A 25,710-nucleotide genomic window follows, 5' to 3' on the forward strand; every position below is an offset into this window, starting at 1 on the left:
TAAAAGGCAAAGAATAACAATAGAACTATATTAGAATTATACCTAAGCTGGGCTTGCCATCCATTGGCGCAGGGCTCTCTGAGAGTCTCTGAGTTTGGTTGACATATGCCGTTTGTTCTGGGGTTTGACAGTTGCTGGGCCGCTTCAGGGCGAAAGAGAGAGAAATGCAGACACATCAGTCAGTTGTAGAACAGTATTGCAGAGCCAGATCTTTGACTACTGACATAATGTCCAGCCAAAGTCTAAGATTATTCTGGCCCAGAAATGATCTGCTATAGTCATACTATGTTTTGAGTACATAGTAATAATCATTTTTGGGGGGTATGTACAATGGTTTTCAGATAATATATTATGTTGTTTTTATCATGAAGCACTCTGCTAATACCATGTTCTAAATCTAGATCATTATTGTAATAATTGTTGATATTTATTGCTATGAATAAATGTGTTTTGAATAAAAACCATGGGTAATTTCAGGTTTTTGGACAGGCATCATTGTAATATCCTAATTTTTGGGTATAATAATCTAATTCTTTTACATTTACATTTAGTCATTTAGCAGACGCTTTTATCCAAAGCGACTTACAAATGAGGACAAGGAAGCAATTTACACAACTATAAGAGCAACCATGAATAAGTGCTATAGGCAAGTTTCAGGTCTGTAAAGTCTAAGAAGGAAAGTATTAGTAATTTTATAGTAATTTAGTAATTTTTTTTGTAATTTTTTTGTAAAATTGTAGTTTATTTATTTATTTATTTATTTATTTATTTGAGTACAGTTAGTGGTATATCCAGAGAGGCAATTGCAGATTAGGAAGTGAAGTGGAGATTAAATAGTTGAGTTTTTAGTCGTTTCTTGAAGACAGCGAGTGACTCTGCCATTCTGATGCAGTTAGGGAGTTCATTCCACCAACTGGGCAGATTGAACGTGAGCATTCTCGAAAGTGATTTCTTCCCTTTTTGGGATGGAACCACGAGGCGAAGTTTATTCACAGAACGCATGTTTCTGGAGGGCACATAGATCTGCAGAAGTGAGAGCAGATAAGAAGGAGCAAAGCCAGAAGTCGCTTTGTAGGCAAAGATCAGAGCATTGAATTTGATGCGAGCCGCAACTGGCAGCCAGTGCAAACGGATGAGCAGCGGAGTGACATGTGCTCTTTTAGGTTCATTAAAGACCACTCGTGCTGCTGCGTTCTGGAGCAGCTGGAGCAGCTTTTAACAGGTATGCACCTTGGTAATATCTTGCTTTTCAGATATGATAATTTCCGATATTTTTTGGCAGATACCATGGTAAACACTTTCTTTTATACATGAGAAACACATTTTTGGAGAGGTACCAAGAGTTTTTTTTTATCAACAAGTACCATTGTAATTACAAACATTATTAAAGTAAATACTTTTAACTGTTACCATGGTAGTACCATATGTTTTGTCGATAGCAAGACAACAAGATTTTGGAGCTATTGCTATTCAGACTGTTATGAAATATTGATCTGCATACTGACATGCTTTAATGATTGATATTTTATTCTGATGGTCCATAGAGCAAAATATACATGAACATAATGGTGCAGCCAACAGCCTTACGCTCTCAGTGTGTTCATAGGGATTAGATTGGGGGCAGACTGTGTGACCTGGAACTAATCCATGAACACAGAGAGAGAGAGAGAGAGAGAGAGAGAGAGAGAGAGAGAGAGAGAGAGAGAGAGAGTAGTGGGTGGCTGTACATGTCTGGAAAATAGCATTAGACAGGTGAGCTTAAAACAGCTGAGCCAAGGACCCAACGGACACAAGTAGTGAGAGCTTAAAGCGGTGCTAATTATTAAAGACGTGTTAAATACTCACATGATGCAGGAACTTGTGTTAAAATGCATTAAGAACTGTACTCCACTGAAGTGAATAATTACTTCAAGTGTAAATAACTCTAAAAGAACTCATTCTGCCAACTGATAACTCACTTGCCAATTAATGACATGTAATTTTAGCCCAGGCTACACCTGTCCCTGTGTCTGTATGTCTTGCCTGTGGAGGGGTGGGTGTGGAGGACAGGCGTCCTGAAGGTGGGGTCGGAGTCGAGGAGGGACGTCCTGCAGGTGGGGTTAAGGTGGAGGCTGGGTGTCCGGCAGGAGGTGTAGGATTGCGGCTCCCAAACATGATTTCCTCTGTGATGTCCTTTCCACCCTGGTTGGGGTCTCGGATCCGGATCTGGGAGGACAATGGTGCAAAACAACAAACTCACTAGAGCACCCTGGTCAATTGCTTGGGGGCTGTTGGAGGCACCAGTGCTTCAATACAAGACACATCTTAGGTTATTGTTTATGAAAAACATTTATTATTTTACAGTTATTTACTATATATATTTTAAAAAATAAAATTTTGTAATATAAATATGAAAGGCATTTTTAAATGACATTTTTTATTCAAATTTTGTCAGATGTATACATGCAAAACCTTTACTTTTTAATTTATTTATTAAATGTGTACTGTTTGTTTACATTCAATATAACCGTAATGTGTCTGTATATAAGCCAGTGGTCACATCAATAATGCTTTCTGTCCATGACAGACTTTTTTCTGTCAACCAATAAAAAAAAAGATAAACGTCCACCATTTCGACAGCTACACCCTCACAGTGGTTTTGTTATTAAAAATGTTCTCATAGTGATTAAAATAGTTGGAAAATGGTTTAGTTCTAAACTAGAATTCACACAGTTAACTTAAACAACACATAACCCCAATGAATTGTAAAATTTTACTTGAATTTGCCTTAAAGCTCATTTTAATACAAAGTAAAAAGGTTTTTGCTGTCAAAACTAATCTTGAGAACTGAAATCCTTCACTGGTATTTTCATAGTTCAATGTATCAGACAAACTCAAAATCAGTCCCTGAAAAATGCTTTGACATGAGCTGACACTTTTAATTGTCTGGATGAAATAGATCTATTCTTTGAAAAAGGCCATCAAATGTAATAGATTTTCTGTAAATTAAGCAGAGAATACTGGCTTCTGTATTTCCAGACCCGATCATTAAAACTCCAACATTACAGAATGACTTACTTTAGCGAGTTACTTAATTAAGAGCTACTTCCAAATGATTTATTCTAAAATGAATGTGTCAGCTTGCAGGATGAAATTTCGAACTGGCTTAATTCTCACTCTGGCTTGGGATAAAACACCTCGGCCATGCCAACACCCCAGCATGCAACCAAACAACATCAGACTGTCTGATTCAAATATGTCAGGAGTTGCAGGGCACACTTATTGACTTCATTCCTGGACAAATACAACACTTATTCTTCATCCTAAATTTTGGAAATTAATGACATAAATACACAAAAAGCCAAGGCCAATACTAAGGTAAAACTAATGCTCGATGAATATCCCTTTAACAGAATTTTCCCATTTAATCTGGGTCTGCCAGCCAAGGCTGCTGGGATTTAATCCAAGCTTTATCATCCTAAAAATGATTTGAAAACTAAGTGAATCCCTTGGGATTTTAAAAATGAGGCACTTCAGGTACTCACTGGTTTCTTTTCTCGCTTGGTTGGTGGAGGTGGCATTGGTGCAGGCACTATGATGGGTGGTGAGGGTGGGTACACCGTCTGCCCGGTGTAATATGGCGGACCAGCAGCTGTTGTTAGAACAGAGAAGGGATTCATTTATTTAAGATTTAACACTGTATCAGCAACAATATTACAGTGACAAAAGCTGTTACATTTTTCAGGCAATGAATTCAATTTGAATAAAATCCTCACAATTACTAAACAATTTCTTAATAAAAATAGCATTAAAAAATCATATGAATATTATTTATATCATAGATAAATAAAATAAACATATTAAATCTTTCAGCTTGCTTGAAAATGGATGATAAAAATGTATATTATAATTCTAAAATAATGAAATTAAATTTTTACTGCAAAAAGACATTTTAAAAACGTTCATTAACATATTTTCTAAATAAAAATGCTTGATCAATTTAAATATTTTGGTGTACTGCAAGTAAAACAGAGCAAAACATTGAGAAACATCAATCTGTACAATGTCCATTTGTATAAAAAGCTTATCAGACATATATTATCAAGTAATATAAATAATATATAGTTTCATATATTATATTTATCTGTAAAAATAGCTTACATTAGCAAATAAAACACAAAGTAGGCTACTGTGCAAAAAACGGTGTCTTTTTAGACCCTTTTAGAAGCTGTTATTTATTGATCCTCACTACACAGTCTTGATCATAACATCGCTTTTTCATCTCTTCTGTTTATATCATGTCAGCATTCATGTGAAGAAAACGGTATCTTGTTTAACTTTGTCTTTCATGAAATGGAGTTTCTGTTTATTGAATAGTAAATCAGACTCATTCAAAGTAGCGTCACAGCGCTAAAAAACGATATGAATGCACGTTACAATTCCAACTGTACAGTAGGTTTTCTTTTTCTTATAATGCAGAAAGTTAAGGGTAAGGGACATTTTCATTTGCCATTCAGTGGCAGTCGGACAGGCTCAGATCATTAAACTAGATCTTATAAAATCTAAATTAAAATTGAGATATAACACTTCTCATAAAAGCCGGCGTATCAGCATGCTGCAACATTGAAAACATCTTCGATTTGCATCTTCTGATTGGTTCTCGGGACATAGCGGCTTTTGCTGTCAAAGGCAAGTGGCGTTTAGCGGCTTCTGCCAACAAACTGTTATTTCTGAATGGGCTGATGCTGCGATTGAGATGATTTGAAGCAAAAATATTTTTTGAACATACTACATGCCTAAAGCATTCGCTCTGAACTCTTCATTTATAAATAGACGTTTTATTCTACAATAACAGATTATAACATCTATTACAAATAGTTTTCAAATTCAATAGTTCAACAGTACAATAAACAAAAACAAGTGTCTCAAACAAATACAGCATCCTGAATATAACTTGATCATGTCTATTTTCAAAGTAACATCAGTTACCCCATTGATTTAATAGTGGGTTCAGAAAAGAGAAGGAAAAAAAGTGAGTCACGTCGCAGTTTGAGCTGCTTTCACATGAGATCTAAACAGCCTTGGAGTGAACCGCTTTCTGGAAACGGGGTCATTTCTCAGTTAGCTAATCAGACACACACTGAAACTACCTGGAGCTAATATGAACCAGCTGGGTGCGACGCAAGTAAGCTCACGCTGAAGTGTGCACTACAGAGAGGGCTGTACTTGCCATAAGGGGTGGGATATTCCGCAGGGCTGGGTCCAGGGTAGAAAGTTCCAGACCCTGGAGGCTGGACGGCATACTGCTGCGGGGGTCCCACGTAAGGTGCACTATGACGATACTGACAGAAGAGGAGCAGAATATTGACTTAAATAACTGAACAAAAATGAATTCTTTTATATACAGTGCAAAGACAGGCAATTATTTATATATTTCTTTAAATATTATATCAAACCATAGATGTTTACATTAGATGTCTATTGGAAGTATGCGTTAATAGAGCCGTCATTTCAGTACAGGGTAGTGCTCCTTTGAAATGAATGTGGGACCAAGGTGCAGTGGACTGGCCATAGGGAGCCAGAGATATATACACTTATCACATCGGGATCGGGAGTTTTCCTTGTGGTCAGAATGCAAATATTTTTTAAATTATAATTTTACATCAATTTTTTATATCAATGGATGAGTGACTAAACGGGCATTACTGACAAAGACTGTGTGTTTGTGTGCATGGAAATGTATTATCCTCCCTCCCCTGTTAAATTTATCTAATCCATGTCCTGACACACACCCCCTCTCTGGCTTTCACTTCTAATTCTGACAGAAGAAGTGTTTAGTTTGTGAATGAATGTCCGTTATGCATGATTACTGTGAACCATTGATATCCCAGCATCTCAATGTGCATATCATCCACCTTTCTGAACTAAATGCTATTTAACATTTGTAAAATTCAACAATTTAGGGTGGACAGTACATACATTGAGGCGCAGGCACTGTTATGTTATCAGGCACCTAAATAAGTTACTTCAAAAACTAGCCATTGCTTTGACGTAGCCAATAGTAATACAAGTTTCTAGCATCAGGAAATTGTTTTCATATTTCATTTACATTATTTGCTGACTTTATTCAGCAACACAAGCAAAAGCTTAGAATTTAGTGCGAGTAGCTGCTATTTAATAATCATATTAATATTCATGCTCTGTTGCTGCACCTAGGTTATGGAATGCTCTACCTTATTCTGCAAGAAATGCTTCCACAGTTTTAAGAAGATGCTAAAAACTCATCTTTTTAAGACCACATTTTTTAGGTTCTTGATTATTCTATTGTGCTTATATTTTAGAACTTTATGTACACTTGTATTTTATTGCATGTTTATATTAAATGTAAATTTAAGTAATATTTGTACATTGTATAATTTAACATTTAATATACACATTAAAAAAGTTTAAAATACATCCATAGCATTTTCTATAAAACACGTATAACTAAAAATAAAATAACTGTAACAAAGTTAAAAATAAAAGTATATAATAAATGAATATACAAATTAAATAAAAAAATTACTGAGCACAATAAACTACTAAAATTTCAACAAGATCAAAAAAATTTTAAACAATTAATATAATATACAACAGTTACTCACTGATGCTGAAAAAAACAGCTTTTTTAAACAAGCATCTGAAGAATATGTTTGACCAAAAACAGATATTTAATTCTTAAATCATATACATATCAACGTCTGTATTAACAAAAACACTTAATGATTAGTTTTATTTTACATCTCATGCAGGATTGATGATTAATTGAATGATTAATAAATAAAAAACTTCAATTTCAATATTCATCACAGTGGAAACAGAGAATATTTTGAGAGATTAATTCAGATTTGTCAATATCCAATAGCTCGATTTCAGGTCTCTTTACCTGGGGAATGTAATATTGGTGTGTCTGGGTAGCAAATGGCATGGGCGTCATGGTCATCATGATGGGTTGGTTTGGTGGATAAACCGTCGCCGTGGGGGTCTGTGAGCCCGGCCGAATGGAGGGGTTGTTAGTCGGAAGGGTAGGCCGCGCTGGCTGCATTTGACTCCTGTGTATGAACTGTGGAGGAAAATAAAATAATGAGAGTTAAATGAGATATACTATGTCTCTTTTCATATAAGATGTCAAATAAATGTATGGTGTCCGTAGAATGTGTCATTTTCAGTTTTAAATACCTCACAGATCAATTATTATAGCTTTTCAAATTTGCGACAAAAACAACACATGCATCTCACAAAGTCAGAATATCAGAAATGACCAGTAGGAGCTTAATTCAATTCAAGTTCATTGATATAGCGCTTTTTACATTAATTATTGTTTCGAAGTAGCTTTACCAAAGATGCACATTATTGCATCACAATCAAATTAAGTTAAAGTTAACCAAATACAAGTTATTATATTTCAGGGATCCCCAAACTTGTTTCTGGAGGTCCGGTGTCCTGCAGATTTAAGCCCCGACCAAAATCAAACACACCTGAACAAGCTAATCAAGGTCTTACTAGGTATACTTAAAACACCCAGACAGGTGTGTTGAGGCAAGTTAGAACTAAACCCTGCTGGTCACCGGACCTCCAGGAACGAAATTGGTGACCCCTTTTATATATAAACATGGTTAACCTGCAGTTTTACAGCATCTATATGATGTCTATGTGTACATGTTTAATGAAGTGTGTTAGTGTATTTAAACATAAGAGATAAAAGTCTTACTTGTTCAAACAAGAAAATGCAGATATTAAAACTTTTAGACTTAATCAAGACAATTCTGTGGACATATTTATGTAGCTGAGCAAAAATGTCTGTTATCAGAGTATATAGTGCATAACACATGCGCGCTTATGAATTATGCTGACTGTGAGTTTGTTTTGGGATAAAATAACAGCTCTGGTTTCCGAGAATACAGTCAGAGACGATAGTAACTTCATCCACATTTGCCATACAGCATGTTAACAAACACAATCAGAAAGAAAATTTGAAAACATTTACAAAATATGAAGTGACGAACTTGGATTTTGTTCTGAATAAGAAGATAGTATTGACCCATCCTTAAGTGATCTCGGTATGTATACTTTAAAAGTTGCAATTAACCACAATGTCCATAGTTGCTTGGAAGTTTTGAGCCTATGAAGACTCCAATGTTCAGTTGTTCATGCAACAACAAAACATTTGTCATGTTATTCTTTTTTTATGTGGCACACACATTGTACATCTCTATTTGCAACAGTGAGTGTTGAACTGCTGCAATGGTGCCATCAGTGGAAACGTGTAGATTAAAGTGGGGTTCACACTAAGGACGACAACTATAACTATAACAATAACTATATTTGTGTCCATAAAAGCAAACATTAACCCTAAAGTTTATTCTTTTAGTTTATGCTTCTCCTTTTGCATTACCGCCTAAATAGCCTCAGTGCTCTACATGTACAGTTAATCTCACCAGTGAATCCTGCTCGTGTAATCTATTAACCAAATGGAAAATCTAGAAAACTTGCAGTTTGTGTGGTGGAACAAAAACATAAATTATTTTCCCTTAGCTTTTACACAATGTCTTCTGTAGTTTTAAAATGCATGAGCCCTTTATGATTGAACGTGTTCTAAATGGCCGTCAGCTTTTAATTGGTTATTAGCATGAAAAATGATTCTGAACGTGACACAGATTCAAGTGATACAGACAGTTTCTCTTTATTATTATAGCTGTGGTCTTAACTCTGCTGTTGCTTTACACTCAAAATGATTTTTAGAATTATGCCTTTATTGTTGTTTATAGTTATTATGCTTGGTGTGAAAGGATCTTAAGGAGCTCTAATAAATAATAAGATCCCTTTTTCTTCATCACTGCACTCTCTTTTTAAAAGGTACAAATTTGTACTTAAAATGTTCATATTAATACCTTAAGGGTACATATTGGTACCTAAAAAGTAAAGTGTTCCTCTAAAAATGTTTAGGTACTAATTTATACTTCTAAGGTACCAATATGGACCTTTCAAATACAAATGTGTACCTTTTGAAAAGGTACCACCCCAGTGACAGCTCTCATACCTTTATTTCTGAGAGTGTAGGGGAATGAAAAGTAAAAGGTGTGAACGACTTACTAAAACAATGTTACTTGTCCGTTTTTACATTTCTGGGTTGACAGTTGCTCCTTAAAGGAATTGCAGTTGCAGAACAGTTGCAGCGCTTAAAGGAATAGTTCACACAAAACACAAAATCCTGTTATAATTTACCCACGCTTTACTTGTTCGAAGCCTGTTTTACTGTATTTCTTCAATTAAACACAAAATTTTTTTGTTGTATATAAAATATAAAAAATATAAAATAACCTGCTGAAACCCTGTAAATACTGACTTCTATAGTATTTGTTTTTCCTACTTTGGAAGTCAGTGGTTACAAAGATTTTCAGCTTTCTTCAAAATATTTTTCCAGTGTTCAACAGAAGAAAGAAATTCATTAACTACATGAAGGTGATTGTTTAGCAAGTACTTTTTTAATTTTTATATGAACTATCCCTTAAAACGAGGAAAAAAGTGCCCATCAAGCAGGAACATAGAAAGAAGAGACTTGAGCAAGTGTTGACATAATGCAGTTGGCCTCAGGGCATCCTCCTGTGTCTGTCAGCCAGTTTATTCAAATCATGAGGCATCTGTATTTGCCGTTAATTGAGAATCTGATATTCAGATGCTGGAAGAGCAGCGATCACTACATGCTGGATGAATTATATCACTTCTGCTCATCAGACAGACAATGAAACAAACACACACACGCACACGTTAGAGAAGTGAGCAGTATTCTTTGTATTGAGATGGTGGTGACACTCTGGCACAAGGGTTTATTCATCGGTACAGACTGCAGCCTGCTGGAGGAGTTGATCCCCTCCCCCATCACTTCCACCCCCGCTTTCCCCTCCTCGCTCTCTCTCTCGCTCAACACTGCAAATATTACCTCAGCAAACCCAGTCATTGGATGCCAGCAGCCAGGCAGCACTGGAGCAAGAGGTGACCTCTCTCTCCCTCTCTCTCTTGCTGATTGTACACACATTATTGGTATCCATTTTTTTCCAATGGACTAATAAAGTCTGAACGCAATTGTCTGTGTGTGGTTGAATTGTGTGTGTGTGGAATTCATTTGCAATTGCTCACATTTATTTTGGAAAGCAAACAAACCAACAACAATAAAACAAGCAAAAAAGAAAACACACAGACAAACACGCACATTAAATGTTTTTAGCTGATTATTGTTTGCTAAATAATTCACAGATAAAATAATCGTATTGTATTTTTAAATACATTTGGTAATAGAAGTAATATAATAAAAATAAAATAAAGAATAAAACAATAAATATACAATTATCATTTAAAGGAGTATGCATAATAAGAGAAATATTTTAATATATTCAGTAATAATAACAGTAATCATATTTATATTTACAGTATTTTATTATGGTTAGTAGTATTGATAAAATTAGAAATACAAACATTGTAAATAAAACATTTTCAAAATAAAAAGTGCACATTAATATAAATACATAATACCATATCTGACAAAAGTCTTGTCGGCAATCCAAGTTTTAGGAACAACAAATAAACCCTTGACTTGACTAGTTGATCATTTGGTATAAGTGGCTTATATGAAAGGCAAAAGCCTCTAGATTACACTTATTTTACTAAAATAAAATATGATTATGCCTTGATTTTTAATGATTTAATTAGGACAGTAAGGTCTGACTTTGCTTAGACAAAAGCTCAATAAAGTTCATATCTGGTGACTGGACTGGCCAATCCCTGAGCACCTTGACCTTCTTTGCTTTCAGGAGCTTCGATGTGGAGGCTGAAGTATGAGATGGAGCGCTTTCCTGCTGAAGAGTTTGCTCTCTCCTGTGTTTTGTAATGTGATGGCAGCACAAATGATGTCTTGATACCTCAGGCTGTCGATGTTGACATCCAGTCTGCAGATCTCTCGCACGCCCTCATACCGAATGTAACCCCAAATCATGATTTTTCCTTCACCAAACTGGACTGACTTCTGTGAGAATCTTCAGTCCATGCGGGTTCCAATAGGTCTTCTGCAGTATTTGTGATGATTGGGATGCAGTTCAACAGATGAATCATCGGAAAAAAACGACCTTCTGCCACTTTTATAAATGATTAACTAGAAGTCAAGTTATTATGTGTTGCTCTTACAACTAAGATCGACAACATGAGTTTTGTCAGGTAGAGTATATAAACAATAATGAAGATTATAATAATTATGCAAACTATTGAGTACAAAATATTATTATTATTTTAAAAATCATGTCTTTTAAGTTTTATATTAATTTCAAATATAATAATTATGATGATATTAAAAAGCTATTTATTCAGTAAATATATTATATAAAAATACAATAGAATAAATTAAATATAAATAAGATAAACAGTAAACAAGTGATCAGATTATACTAAATAATGAAGACATTTTCAATTATAATTTTGATACAATTTATAATAACAAAGAGACACAACTGTCTGGCACCTGATTCGACATGCTGAGAGCACTGTTTGCTTTAGTGTCCTAATTGTCAGAACAACTGAGAAACAACACCTCTTACTTCTCTATCATTTAAACCAAAGCAATCAACTGCAGTCTGTTTGTGTACAAATTCACCAACTTCAACAATAAACTTCAACACGACCACTGTAGAATACAACACTGCCTGTTGTGAGCAATGTTCCTGTTGTTATGCAGAATCTGCAGGTTTATTTGAAAGCAGATAAGAGATAAAAGGACAGTATTTTCCGAAGTCTGCTGTTGTTTCTTGGTGTTTCACTCACTCCCAGGTGTCTGTCACAACTGACAGATTCCTACGTTAGTCAAAAGATCCAGCAAAAATAAAAAAATAAAATAAATAAATAAAAAAACGTTCCAGCAAACTGCTGGATCGTGTGAACTAGGTGTTACAATTTGGCAATACTTCATAGACTTTTTGTGCAAACTGATACATTTCCAAGAAAGAAGGTCATTTTCAGTTCTCGCTTAGACAAGATCCAACCTAATAGCATGGCTCAGGTTCACCCAAAAACATCTAACAGCACGGCTCAGAATAATCCAAGCCTATCATTAAACAAGATTTCCCAAAGCCATGAGCGTGTGTAAAGACAAGAGCAATCAACGGCCCATGACGGGTGGCTGAAAAGTGATTTAACACCACAGGGCTGATCTACTAGTGTCAGAGCCGAGATTATGTGTCACTATCATTGCTAGTCCTGCTGCTGAGTGTTTGTAGAGGACATAATCAATTATGAGGTGTTAAAAAGCTCAGGATGATCCGGACTTTCCAAAAAATAAATAATTGACTGTGCATGGACACATATTTATGATGTCTTTCACACCGCACTTAACCCTGGGTTATCATCGTTATAAACACCACTTTTAATGCAGGGTAAAAACACATTTAGTGGTGTTAGCACCGGATTTTACCCCGTGTTATAAAAGCCTGTTCTGGAGCAGGGTTAGAATTGCACTTGTGGTGTTAAGCCCAGAATCCAGTCCTAAATTTGTTCAGTGTGAATCAGAGCAGTTGTTTTTGCTTGTTGCTAGACGCTTTCAACACAGACAGCCCATTGGAAATTATTAACATTATGTCACAAAACACACATGTAAACAGCAGCCGGTGACAGATAATTTAAAAGAAATATTCCTTTACTTTACTCCTTGTTTTCTTTCTGTCGTTCTTTGATTTTATGCCTTTGGGCATTTTGTGAGGCTTAAAACAGCTAAAGACATAGTGGCATTTTTTTATAGCTGACAAGTTCAAGTTCTCTGCCGTTCATCCAATCAGCCAAAGCAACGCACAAATGTAAATGAGAACCTGGGTTAACCTGGGGTTTAGATATGTACAGTGTGAAACATCTATAAATTAATAGGATTTTTCATTAACCCCAGGTATACAGGATGAGCAGGATGTGTTAAAGGGCCATAATTTTTCACAGCGGCAACACAAACACAGACGTAGGGGAGATAGACAGTGACTACGTTTACATGGATATCAGTAATCAAATTTTTGCCTTCATTTGAATAAGCCAATAATATGAAGGTGTTTACATGAGTTGCTTTTTGAATGTTCATTTCATGATCCCGTTTTACATGTTATAGCACATAACTCAATAAACGTCCTTGCGTCACCACGCTTTCCACATTTTCTCTGGAGATTCATGTCATTTCAGGTGTTTCATTCTTAATATGTCAACTTTAACTGCACTTTCACTTTCAATCAGGAACATTTTATGCATGCCTCCCGTGACAAACGAGATATTGGATGAGAGTATAAACTGGATAATTGTAGTTTTAATGGAATTACCGCATGGCGTATGGGAAACAAAAAAACTCCTCATTTCTCTGTAGATGCAGAGAATAGTTTCAAACAGCCATGTTTATATAGACTTTCCTGTCACAAAATGCAGCGAAAATATTCGGTCAAAATCCTACAAGACGGTAATTGTTTGATGAAGTTTTTACATGTTTACAGTCGGAGAGCAGCAATTACAGCGGATCTTTTGGTCCATAATATTGAAATGATATTAAAATACTGTAAAGTTAGTAAATAAATTGTTTTGACTAAAGTATGCCTTTAAAAACTGAAAGAGTACTGCTGACAATACAACTAACATGGCCATCTGAATAAACAAACAAAGAACACTGATCACTAGGGATGTAACGGTATTGTAAATACCGTCATACCGCAATATTAATTTTTTTCGATATTACCGTAGTCGCATGACTCGGTAAAACTATAGTTCTTCTGAGAAAATTTGCTCAGGCGAATGAAGCGAACGGGAGGTAGCGGAAACTACAATTCCCATCAGCCCAGGCTTGGCCATAATCCCTTGCAGTCTGTTGTCGCTACAGATCCAGTAACGCGGAAATGGAGTGTGCTGCTAGAAGCGGGGATCAAAAAGAGCTGGAAAACCCTAAAGCGGGTGTTGTCGCCGCGCGCGTACTGAATAGCGGTGTTGTCGCGCGAGTTCTTATCAGCTGTGTTGTCGCGCGCGTATTGAATAGTGGTGCTGTCGCGCGAGTTCTTATCAGCTGTGTTGTCGCGCGCGTACTGTAAAGCGGGGACGGAGGGTATGTCGCGTCGCGGGGGCACTTTTGATCATTTTGGAAGGGAACTTTCTATCCAAGACTAAAAAGGGCATGTGCACTGCACAGGTTGAGCACTGTGTGTGCACGTGCCTGCAAGTTGGGGAATACGACTAATAATCAGTCATGGGGACTGCAGAAACACAGCACACTGTTCAGACTGATGCAGACATGAGATCTCTATCTCACTCATGGTTTGTCCTCTCAAGTGGGGGAAAGACAATGCACTATACCCACTGCTGTCAACCTGGGCCAAGTCATATCCCTGAAACCTCAGTCCCAAATGAGAGGGTTTTTTCTGTTGCAGGGGACATTGTAAATACCCAGAGATACCAGCTTTTACCAGATTATATTTATATGATAATTTTCCTTTAAACCCATCTCTATCTAAGTGAGTGAGTGATTAAATGTTGAATGTGAGGAGTTTTCAACACTACTAAATTGAAACTTAATTTTTTACATGGTTTAATATTTTTTTGTTATTAAAATTGAAGTTACTGTTTCAAAGCTTACAGATAGATGACTAATTTGTATGTCATTGACACTTTTGGCACTTTTTTGGAGTATTTTCATAAGTTTTGTTTTTTCCTGTAAATGATTCAATAAATACCGTACCGTGACATTCATACCGAGGTATTACCGTACCGTGAAATTCTGATACCGTTACATCCATACTGATCACACAATTACCCAAATTTGTAGAGACAAGACAATTAACTTTGGAACTGTGTCCTTTTAAAAAAAAAAAGACGAGCGGAAAATCCAGATTTCACCATTTCCAGATGCAAAACCCTTATAAACATATTTTTGTCGCATGTTAGCAAACCACTGCAATCCACAAATGTTGCTCCACACACACAGTGGTGCTTTTATTGCGGGGAAATGGAAACAAAACCTTCGTTGCGGCACATTTATAAACACAACTCGACAACCCATGTCTCCGAAAAATTCTTCTTATTCCACTTGTTTGAATTATGGTTGGCAACAAAACGTGGCGTCTCTCTGAACACTGTAACAGGTAAAAACAGTCTTCGAAGCTATATCCTGCATATTAATGAAGTTGCACCTCATAGACAACTGAGCGAGCTGATTGGTTCGAACCAAGTCTTTCTAATAAATTAATGCTGAAAACTTAAAAGCGTCACGTTATACTGGCTGGTACAGACATCCAGTCTCCACGCTTGAATTAACACAAAGAGACATGACGTAGCTTTAAAAATAAAAAACAACCAATTTTCCCTTTTGTTGTGAAATATTTGTGTCTTAATAGTGTTTTTAGCACCGTGGAACATATATATGACAGTCAACATCTCAAAAAATTTGTTTTGGAGTTTCGTAACACATTAAACATGTTTACAGATAACCCAGGAATCCGTTTATCCAGAGCTTAGGATGACCCAGGGCCAACAATTTCAAGTGTGAAAAGCTTTCATGCGTGTACCCTATAAAATAATGAAGCTAAGAGATTGGATTGGCATGCTTTGGTGTAAATGGATATCATAGCTCATGTAATGCTGCGTGTTTGGGCAACTCTCAACAGTAGCTGAATAGAAGCTCTGCGTATAGAAGTAGCTCTCTAATTACATCTATGGGGTAGGAGCACAGTGTGCTCTGTTTGCATAAAGACATAGGAAAACAATAGATTCAGCAAGAAACATCTAGAGAATGATGTTTAAAAGCTAATAAAACAACATGGGAAAAAAAATCTACCACAAACAAAATACAAATTTTCTGAAAGGGACTTAACATCACAACAGTGGTGGAAAGAGTACTGAAAAACTTTACTCAAGTAAAAGTACCAATACTTGCCTAAAAATGTAGTGCAAATGGAGAAATAGTCTGTTAAAAATATTACTCAAAGTATGAGTAAAAAGTAACCATTTTAAAAGTTTTTAAGAGTAGTGGGTATTACACTGATGTGTTTACATGCCATTTGTGTATGTGTGTGAAAGAGTTGCTAAAGTTTGCCCTGCACGCTTGCGGTTTTTAAGAAACTTCTTTGGTGCGTCAACCTTGTCAATATTATTTAAAAAGGTAATGATTCGCACTCATCAAGTAATTGCTTCATACTGTTTTTATTTTTTCTTCTTACATTTTTCGGGTGATTTAAACTGAGGAAGGCACTGTGCCGAAACGTTTGTGTCTTTAAATCACCCGAAGAATGTAAGAAGGAAAAATAAAAACAGTACGAAGCAATTACTTGAGGAGTGCGAATCATTATCTTTTTGTATGTGTGTGAAAATGTAACATTCTGTAGTGGGTTAGTGATTGTTTAAGGCCATTTCAGACATCATACTGTACATGATTAGACATTTGTCATCTTTTCATCAGTGACATGAAGTCTAAACAGTCTCTTGGTCATTGCTTGGACATCTTCTTGGACACTTTTAATGCTTCCAAATGGTTAGCTGCATTTATGAAGCATCCATGTCTTAAGGTTGTTCTGTATGGTGCGATTTAGTTTCTATGTGCGATTTGATTAAACAGAAATCACAGGACTGACTGTTCTACTTTAGCCAATTCCTAAAGATGAGGAAAAAAAGTGGTGACTGCAGGTTGAAGGAAAATAGTGGAGTAAAAGTACAGATACAGCAGTAAAATGTACTCAAAGGAAAGTAAAAGTACACATTTTTATAAACTACTTCGTAAATTACAATTCCTGAGAAAAACTACTCAATTACAGTAGTTCGAGTATTTGTAATTTGATACTTGACACCACTGCATCACAATGCTAAATCAGCCGTATTGATCTGGACCATATGGCCATTGTTGAGAGCCTGTCAGTGGGCTGTAGTAATTTAACATCATCTTATCTGAGAACTTCAATATAAATATTGAAATAAGAACACTAAAGAAACTTAATATTTCATATTCAGAATGATAAGCCAGCTCTACTTTGGTCACAGAGGTGCATTCACAGTCCTTGTTATTGCTTCTCTATTTAAATGATGAATATAGTATGCTGATACCTGCTGATATAGACAATTATTTCCTTACATGCACCGAACACACATTCTAGTTTGCAGTCCACTGCAGTGTATGAGTTCAAGAGCAGCTTTTTAGCTCAGAAGCTGGTGATGTGAGGACATAACAGCTAGCTTTTGTCACCACAAGTTCTTTTAAGTCAGTTTGATTTGAAGTCAGCATGAAATAAAACTTGCCATCTTTTCTTTTGTGAGACATTTTCAGATGAAACAGTTTGCTTTGAAACAGTTGTACAAGAAAACCTATAAGATTGGACCTTGTTTTGTAAACAAAAAATTGATTGGATTGTTAAATAGCATCGCAATAAACAGAAATTAAAATATAAAATAGATCACTAAAACTAAACTAGTCATATTGAAAACTAAACTTGACTAAAGGTATCGTTATTAAAATTACACTGTGAAAAGCAATAGCTGTTCTCACTAATACAATTAAATGCAGTTAACTTATTATGAATAAGTTTGTTCACTCTACAGTATTTAAACAAGTAATCCCAACTTTTTAGCACATTAAGTTGTTAAACTAAATAGATTCAAGTAATCTTGACTTACAATATCTTTTTACAACTTTGAGTGGTCATGTATCAAAACCATGTTAATGAGGGAACTGAGGAAACATGGAAGAATTAAAATTTGAGCATAGTCAGAAATAAGCATAATAAATCTGAGAGCTTTTTCAATTCTTTAAATTTCAAAATGTATAAATACTGTATATTAATATATTATAAGATATCAATAAGTTTAATAATATTTATATGATTATATAATAATGATTTTATAAAATATTTATATAATAAATTAATGATATAATATAAATATTGATTATTATTATTATGACATGAAACCTTGGTTGAAAATTACTAGTTATAAAGTGTACTGTTTGTTTTTTTGTGTTTGTGTTGTTTTGTGTTTGTCCTGTGTTTGCTTGGTTTCCTCCAGGGTGCTCCGGTTTCCCCCACAAGTCCAAACACATGCGTTATAGGTGAATTGCTAAGTTGTCCACAGTGTATATGTGTATGTCCTGGTCCTCAAGGTTGAGGGTTGAGCGTTGGGCTAACAACCCACCACGAAAAGATTTGATGTTACAAAACACCAACATAGTGCGGCTATAAATATCAACTTCGATAAAAATGGCCCTGGGAGTGAGAAAGTAAAGTATTGCTTTTTGTCCTAAACGTTTTAGTTCAGCTTACTCGATAATTTTAAGGCAATCGGTTTACTAATATTTTCCTGGTAATCTCAACACTAATAAGAATTTAACACAACTAATTATTTCAAGTCAACGGTACTGAAGTTTACTATTACTATTAAGAAGTTGTAAATACAAACTGTTTTAAGTTAAGCTCACTTAAAATCAACACACCGCTATATTTAGAAATTGAGACAATTGGTTAGTTTTTGTAAGTAAGGTCAGCTTTTTACAGTGTATTTAAATACTATTTAATACTAAATCCAAAATGCAATAAACATCAGTTTGTACAACTGCAGCTACTCTTGGGTCAAAGGTGAAAACAGTGACCTGACAAAGGAAACAAGAAAGGAAAGAAACATGAAGACCACCACCAGAGAACAAACAGTGCTTGTGTGTGTTTAATGGGTGATTTCCTCAAACTGTGACTCGCTCAGGCCAGCAGGGGATCGAGCGCAGCCTGGGGCGAACGCCACTCTCTGCTAAACTACTGTCACAATGCCCTACAACTGTGTGTGTGTGTGTGTGTGTGTGTGTGTGTTGGTGTGTGTAAATGCCAGGGAGGGATGGAAGCGGAGACTTGGTGTCTGTGTGTTTGTAAGAGACTGAGATAAGAATGAGTGCATGCATCTGAAAGAGAGAGAAAGAGGGCATGAGTGACTGAAAGAAAAAGGGCATGAGAGATTGTGAATCTATGAAAAGGAGAGTAAAGCGTAAAAGAATGTAAGAAAGTAGAAAGAGAGAGATGTTGGGGGACAAATGGAACAAAATAATATCTGGATGACTCTGTGATGTCAATCATTTATGGATTGACATAAATCAATATTTGTAAATTATGTTTTATTTAAAACGTATGCATATTTATGTAGATATATTTAAAGCACAGCATGTAAAATATTTGTATTAAAAGTATTCAAAAACCACTAGAACAGTGTTATTAATATATATAATTTACATATAGAATTAACTTAATTTGCTGACTTGGATACTTTCATTATCTCAAAAGTTTTGATGACTGTTCAAATAGAAAGGAATGAGCTATTTGAACTGGTGTGAAGAACCATGTGTCATATAAGTTATATATTATATAATATACAAATGGATTTATATAAATCATGGAAACACAAAGATGCTTTAATATGTTGTGGGTTTGCATTCGACTGCACAGAGAAGCATCATAACAAAACACAAAAATGAATTTAGTATAATAATGCAGTGCTACTTCATTCCCACATGACCATGACTAGAAAAATGGGAAGCAGTGGACATAATAAAAGCTCTGCTGCTTCTGTGCCGCACTGCACTCGTCTCTCTTCATCAACTGCTTCAGAAATTACTCTGTTTTATACTACCATGATAATAAGTTTTGAATACTTTTGATCACCTGATCAAATGATTTCTGCGCAAGTCTCGTAGACAACAACTCCCATGATTCCAAATTCAGTCATGACATAATCAAACTATGTGCCTTGTAGTGGCAAAAATTACATACTGCATCTTTGCAAAAAAAAAAAAAAAAAAAAAAAACACTGCATTTCCAAGTTATACAATTCATTTTGAATATTGTGAAATATTAAAGAGCCCCTATTATGGATTTTTGAAAATGACCTTCCATGCAGTGTGTAACAGCACAAATGAATGAAAACATCCAGCAGAGGTTTAAATCTGAAAGCGCACCGTGTTTAAAACTATTGATTCTTTAAGGAAACAGTTGGCTCATAGTCGAATAAATGAATCTTGTTGGGTTAGGACTTGAAAGCATCAACGTCTATACCAAGTGTGCCGCAAGCCTGCGTTTGAGTGAAGGTCTCGGCCGTTAGATCGCCCCCTGGGGGCTGGCTGCAGTACAAGTCATAAAGCCCGCCTCCTCCGTGTTAATGAAGGAGACTTGAGCCCAAATAAAAAAATTAATTACACTTGCAATAAAATGTCCCGAAAGATGGTTCTGGTCGATTAAGGCACTGATTATTGTGCTGAAATAGGTGCAGATCTTCATTTTTGTAAACAGTTTGTTTTTAGCAGTAATTTAATGCTGGGCGTGTCATCGTGATTGACAGCTGTGATTGACAGTTTCTCAAAGCGCGGCGTCTGAGCTTCGGCAGAAGACTGAAGTGTTATTACGCGATTTCTGTGATATTTTACTATGACAAAATGAGTTCAGCAGTAAACTACAGTTTCTGACATACATGATCTGGTGGAACACTGTTTATTCGCTAAGGTCAGAGCTTTTTTCGGGCTTTATTAGTTTGCTAATACACGCCTAGCCACCCAGATAGCAAAATACACTGGGGCCAGTTCTTGCCTGCCGGAGACTTACCCCTCAGACTGACTACCTCTGCTGGACCTACTCCGGATGCCTGGACTCACTGCCCGATTCCAGCCTGAGTCAATTGAGCCAGATGCGGCGGCCGAGCGAGCAGGCGCTGCCGCATGCGAGCCGGAATCAGCCCGCGACGCCGCGACTAGGTTATGCGCTGATGCCCGGAGCTGGCGCGATTGAATCTTCATTATATAAAACCCTCACATTTGTTAACGTTATTACACCCATTTTTGTTGATATAACAACAAACGCATGCTACTATGTGAACGCAAAGTGTATCACTGAGTTTAACCTTTGAATAAAGATGCAAACTGCATAGCAATTATTTAAATAAAGGACAAAATAAATAACAATAAACCTGTATCGATTGCACAAGTATTAAATAATAATAATAATAAATACGAAAATGACAATAAAACTGCACAATAAAATAAACCCATTTAAGTACGGGGTATACAGGAGATCGTTAGCAGTAATTCTCTTTGTGTTTAAATAATAATCTCCACGTTGATCTCCTGTAAGGTTATTTGAACTTGCTTTATAGGACGTCTCTGCATTTTAAGTTTTGGCATATTATTAAGTGATCTACTGAATTTGCTGTTATAAATCATTATAACGTTCTTGAAATCGAATCTTATATAACCTAATAGAGCTGTAAATGTTAGATATTATTTATTTACATCATTTACTGTTGGCGTTTTATTTGAACACTCCAGCTAACATTAAAAAGAATGTAAATTCCTCGTTGCCAGATATAATGAAGGCATCGAATAAACCAAATGAAAACGGAGGCAAAAAAATTAAATAAATAAACAATTCAAGCGAAAATGAATAAACAATATACTAGTGATGTTACAGCAGATAGACGTTGTATTAATAGTGCAAAGTTTTTTTGCACAAATTGACAAATTGCAGGGTTGGGATGTGTAAATATCCTGTTGATATTTAGTAATCTTGCTGTATTTATCTTCTAAACGCACGATTGTTCCCGCATGGTAAATCGTTATGGTGTGTAGGCTATATTTTGGGTTCTGTTGATGGCTAATTAAAAATAAAAACCTTTCTAAAAATGTATGTGTTGTTTATATGTTATTGTTCATATTTTACAAGTGTTATTTCTACCCCTATGAAGATAACAAATACCAACAACAAATATAACAATAAGAGAATATATTATTTGTGCTCATATTCAGGCTAGAGTGTATAAAAGATCGTTTATTTCTGCAGTCCACCATGTATTGCTTTTATTAAAGTTTAACAGCTTACATCACACCGTTTTTAAACCGTATATTATTGTGTTTTTTTAATGTAAGTGCTTCTATTTACATCAGTGAGCGTTTGTTATAGTGCAAACACCGGCAGTCGAGTGAGAAGTTCGGGGGGCGTGGTTGATTTTACATAAAGCGTTTGGTTGGAAGCTCGACTCCGCTCATTATCGCGGCTCCTCCTCTGGCTCCATCAGACAGTCCTTCTGCGCATGTCTGGCTCCAATTTCAGCAGTCTTTTGCGACAGTTTGTGCCCGTCAAGCAGGCGTTTTGCCCTCAAGGCGTTCAATGGCAAAAGGGGCTGTCGCGTCGTCCATATTTTTTACAGTCATTGGTCTATACAGCATATCACCATATATGGAGTGCCGGATCCGGTAAAACGTGAAAGCACCTTTCCCTTCATACACTAGTGGAGAGAGAGGATCACAGGACTGATCATGACACAAAGATTACAAACACCACAGTATAGGCATGTGCTGTTTGTTTCTGTAATTTTTCTGATGATTGATTCAAAAACCTAGTCTGCAATGCGGGATTTGTTGGCCATTTGCTATTAAAGGTAGGATCAGCAGAGACCATTTTCTGTACTTTGCAAAATATGTATTTAATTGTGTGTTTAACTTGTAATCGCTCTGCACAAGGCCGGATTAACCAATGGGCACAGGTCCAGGGGCCTGTGCACACGTGGGGCCCCTGCAAGGGGGGAAAATGCCAATTTTGGAGTGTCTATTTAGGCTAAGTCCAAATAGCGCACCTTGTTGGAATAACCTAGTTGAGTGAGTCATGCCCATTACCGTTTGATTGACAGAGACAACACAAGTAGTTGAGTGACGTTTTGTTTTGAAATGATTGATCATGAACCCGGTTCGAATCCAGCATCTGATAAAGACGTTCTTCAAAGTAGGCTTTAAATGCTTTAAAAATTATTTAAATCTTTGTAGACTAGCATTATATGTACTATATCACTTATTTAAAAAATGCTGGCAATACATTACAGATTCATTTTATTTTAAAAAACTATTAGAATAATCTTATTTTTTAATTCAACTATAGAGGCCAGGTAAGGGGCCTACAAGACATTGTGCCCAGGGGCCTCTGAATTCTTAATCCGGGCCCGCTCCGCACGGCTTGCAATCACATATCTGTTATTGATCAGTGCTTATATTGTATCTGTCAGGTTAAATCTTTATGGGCTGTTCACATATTGCGTCCAAACCTTTACTAATTGAAATGCGTTCCTGAGCTTGTGATCCCCTGTCATTTGTCTTTGTTATGGCCACCATCAACTTTTCCTACACACACGGCGGTCAATTTTCAAAATAGTTAAACTTTTGCCACTGTGTGGATTCATACTGAACTTGTGTCATTGTCATTGTATTTCTCAATATATATTTAGATTATTTTTCCTTAAATCAAAAAATCCCACAATCCCTCATATTTGAGAATGCAGCCCCATGATAAGGCTATGACCTATATACTGTATGCTCTTCATTTCTCTTCCTCTGACCAACATTCAACACCAGCCAACTATTCCAGCTTGTGACACTCCCTCTCCACTCTCTCCTATTTCTGTTTGTTTTCTAATGGCCTGTAGGCATCAGTCTTAGCCGGTCTGCAGTGGAAGCGAGCTGGGACTTGCCGCAGCCACAGGGGAAAAATGAAACCTTAACTCAGCTCTTTTAACATCAGCACAGATGTCAAAGCTTCTTTCACAGCCCCACACAACACAGTCAAGTTCTGTTTTATAGGGTGAAGCCTTCACAGACCTGTCTATTTTGTTTTATTCACATTTTGCTCCCTGAAGTACAAAAAAATGTAAATAAATAAATGTATTAATGGTGTGGGCACAGGATGGAGGGTCCCTTGTATATTTTGAATGTGATGATAGTTGAAGCACAAATGACACTTTCAAATAGTGCTGTTTGATGATCAATCATAAATAATCAAAGTTTGTATTAAACAATATATGCGTGTGTACTGTATCATCTATACATAAATGCTCACTGTACATGCATGTATATACTTTGTTATATATAAATATTTTATATTTAATTATAGATGCACATTTTATATACATGTATATTAGGGCTGTGCAATTAATCGAAAATCCAATTTCGATTATGGCTTCTAATGATAATGAAAAACCATTAATCGAGATAAACGATTATTACATCATATACCAAAAGCGCGAAAGACCGCGTGTTTATGTGTGTGTGCAACACGCGCACACGCGGTCAGCATTCGGTCTCATACACACACTGAGACGAGCAGAGGAGTGCAGACATCTAAAGTAATCTTAACATGAGCGCTTTAATGGTCAAATAGGTGTCAAAATGCGGTAATTAATGATTATTCATATTAACCCTCATAACCCTCAACTTTGGATTTCTCAAAACTTTCCCTAAATTTTCAATTCCGATCCTCACAAGCCCCCACCCTGCCCATTTTGCATGCCTTCCTTACTTAACACACCTGATTCAGATCATTAGCATTAAAAAAGAAATCCATGAACTGATCCTTGTGTGTCAAATAAGAGTGATATGCAAAATAAGTAGGCTAAAGGGGCGAGGACCGGAATTGAGAACCACTGCTCTAAATACTTCAATGAAAATCTCATACAATCGCAATGTCTTGCGCCCTAATGAAGAACATACTGTATGAAGATGATTAGGCAGTGCTACAATCCAAGCTAAGCTTGTCATACATGGTTTCACACATCTGTTGCTAAAATAAAATGAAGAAAGTCATTTAGAGACAGCAGTTAAAGCATCTTTTCTTTCTCAAAATATACAAGCTGCTGCTATCCTGTCGATCAGCATTTCGTCTTATTGTTATCCGCTGTGCAAAAAAAAAATCAACAATCATCGCTTAAGCATGATTTGCCAAATACAAAATGGAGCTAAACTCAGTTGTCACTTCACCATTTAGTGTCCTTGTCTGTACACACAAAGCTCAGTATTTTACTAATGAATGTCAACTGAATTCAACAAACTAATTAACACCACAAAAATGTAGAAAGAGACACCTAATTAAACGTTATGCTACATTTACTGAACTGAACTAATTATTAATGATGCATTTAATTTCAAATAAGACAAACATCTCTCTTTTTATGTGTGGGGCACTGTGCAAGAAATCACAGTAAATTTGTTGAAGCCTTGACTCATTCATGTTGCCAGATCGCGCAAGAAAAAAAGTGAATAAGATCAAGCCCATATTAAGACTGTAACAACTCCATAAACTTGATCGCTTTATGAGCCATTTAAGTCCATCCAACAATCCCAAAGATGCTTGTAATAACACTGCAGGAGAGCACACTGTAAAGCATGGTTTCATCACACTATATGATGCCTTTATTGATGACATTTTAGTTAAAACTGCAGAATATAACAGGCCTTTAGAAATAATAATAAATGTACCAAACAAGCTATTGTTTCCTGTTATTAAAATCAGGTGCAAATACGTTTATAATGTACTGTTAACCCTGACAAATAAAATAAATGTAGTTTTTTTTTTTTTTTTACTTTTAGGATTTTAAATATTAATTTTTTTTTATGAGTATCATATTTTATGCATTGGGTTTTATGGATTATAACTTATGATATAGGAGAATATGGAGCTTATTTCAGATCAAATATAACAGGTACATTTTATTCCGAATAATGAATACAAAAAAATCTGCTAATATTGACACTACCGGTCAAAAGTCTGGAGTCAGTTTTTTTGTTTCATGTTTTTCTTAAAGAAAATCAAGGCGGCATTTATTAAATGTAAAAAAAAGTTAAATAGATAAATATTTATTAAATGTTCATTTATT

The 25,710-nt window shown here is 35.8% G+C and overlaps 1 protein-coding gene across 8 annotated transcripts in view; it reads right to left on the reverse strand.

Annotated features, from left to right (window-relative positions):
* The window catches only part of eif4g3a (eukaryotic translation initiation factor 4 gamma, 3a), a 91,359-nt gene that overhangs the window by 37,780 nt on the left and 27,869 nt on the right, over positions 1-25,710 (reverse strand). For 4 of the 8 annotated variants that reach the window (XM_073916798.1, XM_689398.10, XM_073916801.1 and 1 more), the window contains exons 6-10: positions 6,905-7,081; positions 5,210-5,321; positions 3,525-3,631; positions 2,023-2,205; positions 43-142 (exon numbers count right to left, since the gene is read on the reverse strand). In XM_073916798.1, the coding sequence (XP_073772899.1) occupies positions 43-142; positions 2,023-2,205; positions 3,525-3,631; positions 5,210-5,321; positions 6,905-7,081 (679 nt within the window). Of the gene's footprint in view, positions 1-42; positions 143-2,022; positions 2,215-3,524; positions 3,632-5,209; positions 5,322-6,904; positions 7,082-25,710 lie in introns of all 8 variants that reach the window. The other 4 variants (XM_009306090.5, XM_009306089.5, XM_073916799.1 and 1 more) reach the window with 1 other exon arrangement.

The sequence above is a fragment of the Danio rerio genome, chromosome 11 (assembly GCF_049306965.1).
Source record: "Danio rerio strain Tuebingen ecotype United States chromosome 11, GRCz12tu, whole genome shotgun sequence".
Classification (NCBI taxonomy): Eukaryota; Metazoa; Chordata; class Actinopteri; order Cypriniformes; family Danionidae; genus Danio; species Danio rerio.